General features: G+C 50.1%; 1 protein-coding gene across 1 annotated transcript in view; it reads right to left on the minus strand.

Annotated features, from left to right (window-relative positions):
* The window catches only part of PTDSS2 (phosphatidylserine synthase 2), a 29,672-nt gene extending 20,965 nt beyond the window's left edge, over positions 1 to 8,707 (minus strand). Inside the window, exons 1-2 of the mRNA XM_054275129.1 lie at positions 8,526 to 8,707; positions 284 to 385 (exon numbers count right to left, since the gene is read on the minus strand). Coding sequence (XP_054131104.1) covers positions 284 to 385; positions 8,526 to 8,707 — 284 coding nt within the window. The remainder of the gene's footprint in view (positions 1 to 283; positions 386 to 8,525) is intronic.
* Positions 8,708 to 12,806: the final 4,099 nt, after the last annotated feature.

Here is a 12,806-nt window from a genome sequence, read left to right on the forward strand (position 1 = left end):
AAACAGCAATAGAACCCTTGCCAAAGAAACCCAGCCAGGAGGCTTTAGCAAGCTTTTTGTATTTTGCTTTAAATCACACCACAGAGCAGCCACAGGCCTGACAGTGACACTAAACTGATTAGAAATTGAATTCAATGATCAGCATCAGAGGAGCTTACAGACTTGTGACTGGTTTTGTAACGTCCTAAGGGAACAGGCACTTCCACAAGGGATTGCAGGGGTCACTGGAGGTCCCTTTTCCAGAACACACCTGGGAATACTCAGATATTCCTGAGATATTCACCTCTTTGTGTTGTAGGCTGTGTCCTGGGGAGTCTCTTCCAGCAGGGTAACGTAGCCCAACGCACACGTGAGGATGAACAGGACTGTCAGGGTATGAGCTCTCCTGAAATTCAGAACAGAGAAAAGTGACATTAAACAGCAGGAAAACTCACATCTCACCCTGCCAGTGCAGCCTCAGGAGGCCAAAACCACGGCCAGCAGTCAGGAATATTGAGGGATTCTCTATTGCAGAGCACAGAGAGCAGAACTTACAGTGGCACTGCATGTGATCAGCAGCAGCTTGGAAAAAACCAGCACCCAGTGCAAACACCCGAATTTAAACAGCTCCAGGTGTCTCCCCAGGTTTGGCAGGTCCACACCTGACAGTGCTGCTCTATTTCACAGCCTACTAATCAAAATTGCAGCTGAGGGAACAGGCCCTTGAGAGCAACCAAAGGGAATTCACTCCAGACATGGGAATTACACAAGAAAAACTAGTCATTAAAAAAAAAAATCTCCAAAGGAGAACAGGAGAACAGTTGCTGTTGTAAGAACTCTGATGCCACCTCAAGGTATCAGATCATCAGGGATATTCCTACAGTTTCAGTGCACCTAGCACAAGGGGTTTCTGTGGGAACAGCCATGACAGCAAAGCTGGGTGGCTGCTCCACAGCAGTAAAACATCCTCATCCATGGGAGCCCACAGGTTTACATGGATTGTGGTGAAGCACTCAGGGAGAAATTCTTCTGGCACAGGTTTCCCATAGAAGCTGTGGCTGCCCTATCCCTGGAAGTGTCCAAGGCCAGGTTGGACTGGGCTTGGAGCAGCCTGGGACAGTGGAAGATGTCCCTGCCCTTGGGACTGGATGAACTTCAAGGTCCCTTCCAGCCCAAACCATTCCAGGATTCTGGGATTCTATGGAAGGAGAGTGAGCAGAGCACATCCAGCCAGGTGACATCCACACCCTGCACCCCCTGATCATCACACAGAGAACATTCTTACAATGTCTGCATCTTTTCTTACTTCAAGTTGGAAATTCCCTTCCTAATGAGAAGTCACTTACTGTTTTCATTGGAAAACTCCTTCCCCGTTTGGGAAGCATGGGAACTCTGTCCAAGTAAGGCCACAGGACACGCCAAGAGTTTTGGTTTAGAGGATAACATCCCTTAACACAAACTAATAAAAAACCCACCTATAAAGAGGAAGCTGAAGGGAGGAGAAAACTTGTAAAAGCAAGAGTCTGTATGTGACATATTTGGCTCTATTTCTATTTTCTTTATATATTCTTTTGTAACAGCAGCTCACATCCCATCCCATGTCATTCCAAGGTTTGTATATTCAGGTTGTGCAGCTCACAATAAACCTTGGAATTCCCAAACCATCCACTGACTTCCCTTGAAACAACCCCACAGCAACCCACCTAAAAGTGCTCTGAAAGCCCAAGAAAAGCTGCCAGTGAACCAAAACTCCATCCTACTGCAAACCCCAAGTTCTGCACAGCACCCCTGCAATCCCACACAGGCAATACCTCATAAGCAGACACAATCCTCTTCTGCCCCTGCCAGAACAGAGTTTGGCATTGAAGGCTCTCCTCCCTCGTGCTCCTGAGGACTCAGACCACCAGCTCCAGCAGAAAACCACCAGGCCCCACCAGTACTTCCAGAATTAGTAAGGAATCAGCGTGCCCAAACCCAGGGAAAAGCCTGGGAGCTGCAAGCTCCTGCTCGGCAGCTGCATCTTGCCGGGTGCCAGGACAGGTGATTCAGCCACCAGAGCTCACGTGGGGCTGCCCTGGATCCTGCAGGAGCTGGAGCACTGAACCCAGCTTCTCCCAGGCCTGCCTCTCCCAGGAGGCAGGACAGCAGCACAGAACCCACGCTCCAATCACACCCTGCCCCTGCACACCCATCACCTGTGCATGGAATGAATGGATTCTACAACACCAGACAGGTTACATGAACTCCAGGCTATTTTGGTATCCCTTGTTTTGCTGTCTGGTTTTGAAACGTATTATTGTGTTGTTTTATTGTTACACAGTTAGACATATTGTTGTAGAGTTATAGATATTATGTATTATATAGAATAATTACATTGTGGGTTATTTTTGAAGAGGCTACAGAAACTAATCTGGAATCCCACCTTGCTGTTTCACCACCTGAGCACCCACACCAAGTCAGCTGCTTTTTCAGTGCATTCAGATCCCATAAATCTCCAAAAAATCAGCGATTACAGCTCCTCCCTGGGACAAACACCTTGAGAACCCTCTACCAGCAGCACAAGGGTGACTCAGCTGTGCTCCTCCCTGTGAGGATCTTGTGGGACAGTGAAGGGTTGGTGCTGGGGAGCCCCATCCATGCATTTCCCATTTATTTTTGGTGCCACAGGCACCAGCCTGAAGCCCAACCAGCTGCTCTGTTCAAGCAGAAACAAGAGGCTGCTCTCTCATCACTTCCCTCATCTCCAGATGCTGCCAGATTCCCTCCTAGCAGGTTTCCAAGGTAAAGGTGCTCCAGCACAGCGTGAATTCCAGGATCTGGGATGAAAGACTCAGGAGATGGGCTTGACTTCTGGGAAGAGCAAGTTGGCAGCCCTGGCAGAGAGCTGAGAGCAGTGACACAGCAATGAGAGGGAGCACAGCATCACACAAATACACTTCAGAGAGCAAAACAAGCCAGGAAATATGGATGTACACCATTTCTCCTCACAGCCTGGGAGTTCAAAAATAAAATAAAATCCAGAAAAAGGAGCAGCTCTCCTGAAGGAAGGGCTCGTCTGAGAGATCAGGATGAATTTAACGGCACAAGGGGATTGTTTTCATCTCCACACACACTTTAAAATAACACACCAGGGGAAGGAGAGCTAAGAACAGCCCAGCAAGGTAAGCAAGGCAGGAATTACATGGAAAGGCTTATGTTCTCCTGGCCTGGAGCCTGGGAGGCTGAAAAGAGCTAAGCTGGGAATCTTCCCCTTAGAATTACACACAGGAGCTTGGGCAACACGCCCGAGCAAAAGGAGGTACAAACTGCAGCCAGATCTGGGAGGTTTCACATCAAAAACTCTGCAAAGCAGTGCCTGATGTACCTGAGAACAAAAATCTAAGGCCAGGGAGAGAGCTCACAACAAATCCCAAGCTGTTAAAAAGGTGGAATATTAAGTGGCTTATTTTTCTGCCTTTCTGCAGCACACACTTGGCTCCTTCCCCACTCAAGCCCTGGGAGATTGAGATGAAATAAATCAGATTTGTTTTCACACAAGCCCTTGCCCTGCTAATTCAAACACCAAGTGAGAGCAAGCGAAGCTCTCCCGCACTGCAGATCACAAAAAAGTGGGTTTTTTCCTAGTTAATAGGATTAAGTTTGATCCCAACTTCTCTTTTTCATGCTAGGTCATTCTCCTGTCACACTGAGACGCTGCAGGTCTGTCAAGAAAATGACTACAAGCTCTTTTATTTCCCAGCTGAAGTCTATGACAGAAATGATGTAAGGGAATTGTTTAAACATGTCATTTTTTGAGAGATTCTGGCAGATCCTTGGGTGAAAAGGAGAGAGTACCACCCAGGAGCAGGCGGCCCATGGCCTCATTCAATCTCCCACAAATTAAAATCAGCTTAAGCAGGGACCACACCCTTGTTATCCACGGCTTGTTTGTCACCAGTGATGCAACAACTCCATTAAACACAATAACAATCACTGGAACACAATGCAAAGAATTTATTTATTAATATTTTGGTCAGTCCTCTTAAGTGGAACAAAATTCAAAAGGCGAGCCAGTCCAGTTTGCTCCTTGGGTTAAAAAAGTTGCATTAATTGCAGCTGCTGATGAAAGGATCTGTCAGCAGACCCAAGAATCTGTCAGTGACTTTTTCATTACTTAATTCTTTATTCCAAATAATGGCAAATTCATTAAACCATTCTTGAAAGAGATTTTTAAATAGATGTCAAAGCTCTGTACCCTCCATAAACCAACAATTCACCTGGAAATCCTAAGAAAATATGGCAAACTGTAAAACGAACCCTTTCCTCCAAAAGCAGCAGAGGGTTGTGTCAAGAACAAGACACAGGAAAACACAACAAAAAATAATACCAATTTAAAACTAATTTAATTTTTATTTGAATTAAAAATTGTAACTAACAGGCAAACTGTTGGGGATAGACAGACGGTTTGGACAACTTCAAGTCAAACCCAACCATACAAATATCCCTGCTGGTTTTAAGCTCTGTGTTATGTTTTAAAATCTGTTCAAACCCTCAGAGCCCACAAAACAGTCCCTATTCTTAGAGCAGCCGCAGATCTTCGGCACATCCCTGAAGTCACCCGAGGCCGATTAAATTTCCGTACAGACGTGTGACACTCCAAAATAGCAACCTGCCTTTTCCTTGCCATCTCCACAAAGGAGCCCAGACCTCCAGAGACCCAGAACCACAGGTCAACAGCAAAGCCTCAGCAAATCTGGGGTTTTCCTTCCACTGAGGAGGAAAGACCAAGTTCCCAAAGTTTCCATCAGTTCCACAGAGCTTGCAAGTTCCACAAATGCACTATTTTGATGATGAAACATTTTTTTGCTTAAACCTAGGGAAATGTGCATCTTGAAGATAGTTTTGGGCAGTTCTGCTGAGACAAGTGACAGGGAATTACAGGGAATTCTTTGAGCACATTCTTCCCTACTCTCCTTAAAACTTTGGGAATGTGTTTATAAAAAAAAAAAAAGCAATATAGAGACCTGATATCCAGCTGGGACATTGAACTCTGACAGGCCCTCTCCACAAAGATATTCCTTCTGCATTTCCAGCTTACTGGCAGAACTATGAAGCCCTTTGAGGAAAGGGCAATGCCATTCCCATAGCGCAATTCCCAAGGCACAGGCCCTCTCATCCATGACCAGCTGGCAAAGGTGGCTTAGTGGGATTGCACAAGCCTGGATGTCCCTGCTCCCTGCCCAGGGCATTCCCACAGGCTGGAAAAGCATGGCAGGGTGACCCAGGGCTCTGGAGCAATGCTCCTTTTCTCCAGTGCAGCGAATCCTGAGCGGGCAGCGCGGCTCGGAGTGGCGCCATCAAAGCAGGGAAAAATCCCAAGCTCAGCTCCCAGCAAACTCCAGGAATGCTGCCTTGGAGAGGGCACAGGGAGCAGCTCCTGCCAACCAACCTGTGGATATTCCATCTCCCTTGTGGATAAATCCCCACCTCTTCCTGCAGACCGCCCTTAGCAAATCCCGGTATTTCAGAGATAAGAGCAATCTCCACGAGGAATGGGTAAGGAATGTTTTGGGCTGAGTAGCAATCCCTTCTCTCCAACACCAGCTGGTTTGCCCACACATATCCTCACTTCCCAGGCCACCTGGGAAGAGTCACAACACTGAGCACAGCGAGAGGAACATGCCAGCAGGGACTGCCTCTTCCTTAGCTGCAAATTCCACGCTTTTTGCACAAGAAAGTGGAAATAATTCCTACAAACACTATGCCATTAGCCCATAGACACACTGCCATTCCCTCTTTTTTAGTTCTTTTCTTATTAATTTTAACATCCTGAGCTCCACAGATCTCTGCTGCCACACCATGACCTCGGGAATTTATACCACATCCACGTGCTGGCAACATGAGATTATTAGTGTGAGAGATAAAACACATTAATAATCAAAAGGTGACATTAATGCTAATGAAATCCAAATTAAGGTAAGACTTTGAAAAAGCAATTAACCCACTGAGTCACAATGTGGTGGCAAAAGTGCATCTGGCACCTCCCAACACCCTTAAATCAAGACTGGATGGACATTTTCCTGGGAAATCTTCTTTGGCTGAAGACAAGCTATGAAATATCTGCAGAAATCTTAGGAGAACATCACCCACAGTATCCAACTGAATGACCCCAGAACAAGCAGGGCTTTGTGTGAAAGCTGCTGCTGAAGGCACACAGGCAAGAACAATCCAAGGTGCTGGAAACAACAGGGAACATGTTCCAGTGGCTTGCCAGGAAAGCTTGGCATTCCCAGCTCCCCCACTAGGAAATCAGTTCAGGGATAAATGATACAGAAACCACGGATCTGCCTCAGAAAGCTCCCTCCTGTTCCCTTCCCTTGGCATTTCCTAATGGCAAAGGGAGCTGCCAGGTTATGCTGACTGAGCAGGTTCCCACAAGGGAGTGTTTTCCAAGTCATTTATATGGAATAAGACCAGGGATTTCAGCACACAAGTGGTTTTTCAAAGTTCCAAGCAGATTTTAAAGAGCAGGAAGCCAGCTAGGAAGCTCCACCTTTCCCAAGGACCACATTTGCAGCAGGAAAATCACCTCTGCAAATTAAACTACTCCTGGAATGATTTCTGTGTCCACAGATCCCAAATCATCTCATTTTCCCAAAAGTAGCAAGCCATGAGAGTAACCTTATCCCTAACTCCTGAACTCCAAAGAGAAGGTGCATTCCATGTTTTCCCAAAGTCAGAGGGCAGCCACTCTTTCCTGTGGCCACCTCCACAGCATGAGAGGAGTCCCAAGGGTCACAGGAAGAAAATCATTCCCCTGGATCATCTTTATTCTTGGACACGGTAGGAACTGAGTCATTGCCAAAGGATACTCTAGCACATACAGGTCAAAAGTTACACGAGGAAAAACTCTGGGACTTTTCCAGATGTTTGAACTCCCGGTTGCCAGCACAAGCTACTAGGGAAAAGAAAACTGGATAAATAGGGAAGTTAAGAATGACATTTGTCCACCTGACACAGGGAAGCTCCTGAGAGAACAAGGCACACATCCACATTTCCAAAGGAACAATCCACATGGCCACACTAACTAAATGCATTACAGCATTTATTCTGAGGTGACAGCCCTGTCACCAGCACCAAAAGCTGACACGAGGAGAGATTCTACAGCAAAACCAGGTATTTCAAGGCTTCACAAAACAGCTGGCAGCAGCCACCTGAAGGAGGGAGTAAGGAAAGGACAGCTTTACCCATTTTCCATTTAAAGGTTGGCACCGGGATCCGGCGATTTGCTCAGCCTATGCGTCCTTGTGTCCCCGAGACCACAGTGTCCCCGCAGGGACCCAGCAGCATCCCAGTGTCCCTCCGCAGCTTGCACTGGCAGGAATGTCACCTCCTTCATCGGGATCAACACCCTCGGCTGCGCTGCTGCCCAGATTGGCAGGGTGAGAGCCAAGGGCCCTCCCCTCCCACTCCTCCATGCCGGGCTCCAGCCAAATCCCAGCGCCCTCGGCTCGGATTCCAAACCTTCAGTGCCGGCTGGGCTTTCTCCATGGAAAGGGACGCGTGTTTAACACAAGGAAAATCACCTCTGCCTACACACACACAGTGTGCTGCTGAGGGGATTTATGGAACACCTCCAGCAAGGCTGGGACTTAGGAGCACTTTTCCAGGTACAAACACACCTCTTCTGCAAGGACTGAATTTAACAAAAAGCTGATTTTCTCTGCTGGCCCAACACCAGCAGTTGTGAGTTTCTGCACCCGTTTTATGGACTGGGACACGCAAAAACACACAATGCCTGCCCAGTAGGAGTGGGGCAGGACGACTTCAGCTTTCTGCCAGGATCGCTGGGAGGAAAAGAAGAAAAAGCCCCTTCCAAGAATAAGGGAGAGGAGAGAAGGAGGTGGAGTCCATGTAAACCATGCTGATAACTGGAATCAGGCAGGAATGCATGCCCGAAAACAGACAGCTCTCAAGGTACTGCAAAACACCTCCAAAGCACCACCAGGCAGGACAAGCCATCGGGATCAGCCCTAAAGGTCCTGCTCCTGGAAAAGTGGGGACCAGGACCGGGAAAAGAGGTGCCACTGCCAAAAGCCAGCCCTGAATTCCCGTTAAATTGCCAGGAAACAATTAGCGGTAGAGCCACACCAGGGAAGCACTTGCAGCCGATTGCAGCACCGGTATCGGAGGCAGAAGAGGCACGTAAACAGCAGATAACGGGGAGCAGATAACTCGGGTATCCCATTCCTTGGGGCCCTCTGCATATCCCACTCCTCAGGGACTTCCACAACCCACTCCCCAGCCCCTCCACATCCCATTCCTTAAGGACCCTCACATCCCACTCCCCAGCCCCTCCATATCCCATTCCTTAGGGACCCCTACATCCCATTTTCCAGCCCCTCCATATCCCATTCCTTAGGGACACCCACATCCCATTCCTCAACTCCCCCAGATCCCATTCCTTAGAGACCCCCACATCCCATTCCTTAGGGACTCCCATATCCCATTCCTGAGGGCCCCCGGGCCCACGCGGAGCCCCCCGGGCCATGCCCGGCGCCTCTCACCAGAAGAACGTGTTGGTGCCGTCGTCGTACACCTCGGACTCGGTGCTGCGGCGGACTCCGGCACCGTCCCGCTCGGCTCCGGGGGCGCCGCCGTTGGGCTGCGCGGGGGGCGGCGGCTGCTGCTCCTCCAGCGCGGCCTTGCCCACGTTGCCGCCGTGCGCCCGCCGCTCGCCGCGCCTCATGGCGGCGGGGGCCCGGGCAGCACGGGCGGGGGCACCGCGGGTGCTGTGGGGACGCCCCGGGGGACGCGGGCCGGGGCCGGGGCCGGGGCCGCGGCGGGAGGGGCGGGGCGAGCGGGGCCGCGCGGCGGGAGGCGTGACGCGGCGTGCGCGCGACCCCGCGCCGGCGCGTGCGCGGCGCCCGGGGAGGGGCGGGGCCGGGCCGGGCGTCGTTTCTCCCCCTCCCGTTGCCGTGGCAACCGCGCGGCCTCCCGACCCCCCTCACGCGACCGCCAGGCGGCGCCAGGAGGCGGAGCCACCGCCCCTCATGGAGGGAGCCCGGGCCCCTCAGGGAGCCGGCGAGCAGTAATTAAACAAAATGTTTAAACAAAATGTCTCCGTACCGCGCAGAACCCTTAACAAAACCCCAGAATAAAAGTGGCAAAAACAAGTGTCCTTTGCCAGGCTGCCGTGCGGCCCTCGAGTGCCCCACGCTGGGTACCCCATGCCTGATGCCGTGGCTGTCCCGATTGCCCCGTCTTTGTGCAATGAAATGTTTAATATCTGTTAAATTTGTGCGTTTTGCTGGCGAAATAAAATTGTGTTTGGCGAAAATTTGCGTTTTGGCGAAATAAAATTGTGCTTGGCGAAAGGTTTTGCTCCCACCCGGAGGGTCTGGCCAGGGCTGGGGGGGCTTGCCGGGTGCCCCCTGTGCTCTTGGATTTGAGGAATTCTAAAATCCCTCAGCCCTTCCCAAATTACCTCGGTCAGGCTCCTCATCCGGAATGTGCCACGCTGATCCCGGACGGCAGGCACAGAGCTCCGGCTTTCTGGAAAGATCTTGGCATGGCAGCAAACTCCAGGAGTACTGTGTGGAGGGAAGGCAAAGTCCTGTGGGAGCAGAGAAATCAATCAGGGAAGGAAATTAGAGGAAACATTTAAAGGATGGCAAATAATCAAGACAAGCTTTAAAGGTCCCTCCCACCCAAAGTTCTTCCATGTTCTGTGAATTACACACAACAGGGGGCAGGATTAGATGGGACATTGGGAAGAAATCCTTCCCTGTGTGAAAAATGCATGTATTTTCTGATTGGCTTTTCGCAAGTATTAAAATGAATATTATATGTGTTGCGTTAGAAAGTAATGCTGTATTCATTCTCTTAAGTACTGTGTTAAATATAGTTTTAGGTTATAAAAAATGTTAAAATAGAAACTATGCTATGTAGGATACTTTTTTTTAAAGAAAGGACTTGTAGCGAGATAGCAGCCACAGGACACCTAAATCTTTCAGAGAAAAAGAATTTATTGCCCTCTTATCAGAAGAAACTAACTTCTTCCCGCCTCGAAGGCGCTGTTAGGATTCGGAGGAAGAAGGTGACAATGACCAGACAGACTCCTGTGTTTGAATGGAATTTATGCATCATGTCTGAGGTGTATAATATGCAACAGGCTACTGCTTTTAAGGGTTAATCCTTTGTTAACGGGTGTCCTTTTTCGGGCTCGTGCTGCCCAGAAAAAGGTACCCGGATGTCCGTAACTCTTTGTATTTATTGACTCATATTGTCCTAATTAAATTTGTCTAAATTATTATTACTCTAATTGTATTACTATTTTTATAACCACTTTATTATTATTAAACTTTTAAAATTTTAAAAACAAGTGATTGGCGTTTTTCACACCACCCAAAGCTATTCCATGGTTCTGTGAAATATTGAAAGGGAGCAGGGTTAGACGGTACATTGGGAAGAACTCCTTTCCTGTGAGGGACTGAGGACCTGGCACAGGTTTCCCAGGAAAGCCGTGGCTGCCCCATCCCTGGAAGTGTCCAAGGCCAGGCTGGACGGGGCTTGGAGCAGCCTGGGATAGTGAAGGTGTCAGGGCCGATGGCAGGGGGTGGCACTGGACAGGCTTGGATGTCTCTTCCAGTCCCAGGCACTCCAGGATTCTGGGATTCTGTGGAATCACGGAGTGGCCACAGGAGGGCAGGAGCGGGATGGGCGAGGAGCGGGCAAGCGCCCGCTGAACACAGTGCTGGGACAGATAAAGGATATTTCTGTCAGCTGCACAATCCCCCCTCCAGCCTAAAACACTCCCTTGCACACCCCACGATGCTTCATGAGAGCAGGAGGCACTCACCTCGTTCCAAGAGATCGCAGAATATCCCGAGTTGGAAGGGATCCATAAGGATCAGCCAGCCCAGCTCCTGCCCTGCCCAGACACAACAATCCCGTTGTGTGCCTGAGAGCATTGCCAAACGCTCCTGGAGCTCCGGCAGCCCTGGGGCTGTGACCATTCCCTGGGGAGCCTGCTCAGTGCCCGACCACTATCTGGGGGAAGAATCTTCTCCTAATACCCAGTCTAAGCCTTCCCTGCTTGGAATGAGCACCCAGTATTTTAATTACAAGCAAGGTTTCATCCCAAACCACATCCTCTGCTCTAACATTGACTGTAGCTCCAGGGATACCCACAGATCCAAACAGACCAGGATTTGGGTGAAAAGACCCCCAGCTTTATGAGAGAGCACAGACATCTGCTGTTATTTTAGCGCCATCCTGAATCAGTGCCTCCCTGTCCAAAAGCATTGCTGCCAGGCAGAGGGTGGACAGGCAGCCTCTATCCAGCCACAGTGGTTTCACACACAAAACCCTTCAGCAGTCTCCTCAGGTAGGAATTACCATCCCCACCTCCAGCCAGGACTGACAGCTCAGGGAGTGCTCCTGGAGCTTCCCTGCCAGTTCTCAGTACAGGTAAAATTGCTGCCCAAAGCAGCTGGAGTCCAGTGGGTTCAGGTGTGTGACCAACCCAGCAGCCACAGAGCTGATCCCTAAATAATTTTCTTTGCTTCCACAGGGTTTGTGTGGCTCTATCCCCAAATTCAGCTTTTCCTGCTGTCATACTCAGCCCCAGTCACCTCAGAGCAGCAAATGCAGGAGGGGAGGGAAGCACTGGAAGAGGGACAGCATCAACTTGCTTACCTGCCTTGCTCTACATGCAGATAAATCCTGCCCAGACAAAACCAAATTCCTCCTGAACAGGAGCAGCAGCCGCGTGGTCTCCTCTGAGTGCCATGAAAGATCCTGCAGGGGGTGGATACACCTCAGCCAGAGCCAACCTGCAGGCACAGACTCACCTTCCCCCCTGGCTGTGACATCCATGGGCTTTGGGAACTGCTGCTGGCTGCATGACCTCCTGGGCTGTCCAGAGAGCTGAGCCCTGCTCAGGAAGGAGAGGCAGGAGCACGGGAGGAGTGCCACAGCTGTTCCTCCCACAGATAACCCCATTTGCCTGGAACACAGCAGCGCTCCCTGTGCAGAGGCCTTTGCCCTGCTGGAAAGCACCGCCTGACAGGGCTTCGCTCTCTCTGGGTAAACACACATACACACACACACACACTCTCCCAGAGATACAGCCTGTTCTCCACTCCCAGCTCATGGATCACCCCTGGAAGGCTAAAGGTCTGCCCACACCTTGCTTTCACGCACAGCAGGATATTGGGATGATAACTCTTTTTTTCCCTCCCAATAATCCCCAGGTCTGGTTTGGCACCTGTTCACTTGGCAAAGCCACAGAGTGATGGTGGCTTAACTGGGAGCGCCACTCTGGAAATGCTGGCTGCCTTTCCTAGCAGAACACAGCTGGATTACCACCCACAGGACTTGGTTTATTCTATAGCAGCCCACAGGAATGCTGTTGGAGGGCACGAGGGAATCCAGAGCAGTTACTGACCCTCTTGTTGTTCCCAGGAAATGCTCTTATTTGTAAATGAAAGCAACAACCCTCCCCAAGAAAACAGGTGTAAGGCAAGATCTGGCTTACATGCAACATTTTCACTCACTTTTTATAATAAGAGTTATTCCCTGTTCCAAGCCATAGGTCCAGATGGGAGTTGATTTTCCTCTGCTCAGGTGAGACCCTACCTGAACTCCTGCATCCAGCTCCAGGGTCCCCAGCACAGGAAGGACATGGACCTGTTGGGGAGAGTCCAGGGGAGGGACACCAAGTTGTTTAGAGGGATGGAGCAGCTCTGCCATGAGGAAAGGCTGAGAGGATTGGGATTGCTCAGCCGGAGAAGAGAAGGCTTTGGGGTGAACCCTTCCACTCCCTGAAGGGAGCCTGCAAGGAA

This window comes from Melozone crissalis, unplaced genomic scaffold (assembly GCF_028551555.1).
Source record: "Melozone crissalis strain CALT ecotype California unplaced genomic scaffold, PUWL_Pcris_2 ptg000018l_1, whole genome shotgun sequence".
Classification (NCBI taxonomy): Eukaryota; Metazoa; Chordata; class Aves; order Passeriformes; family Passerellidae; genus Melozone; species Melozone crissalis.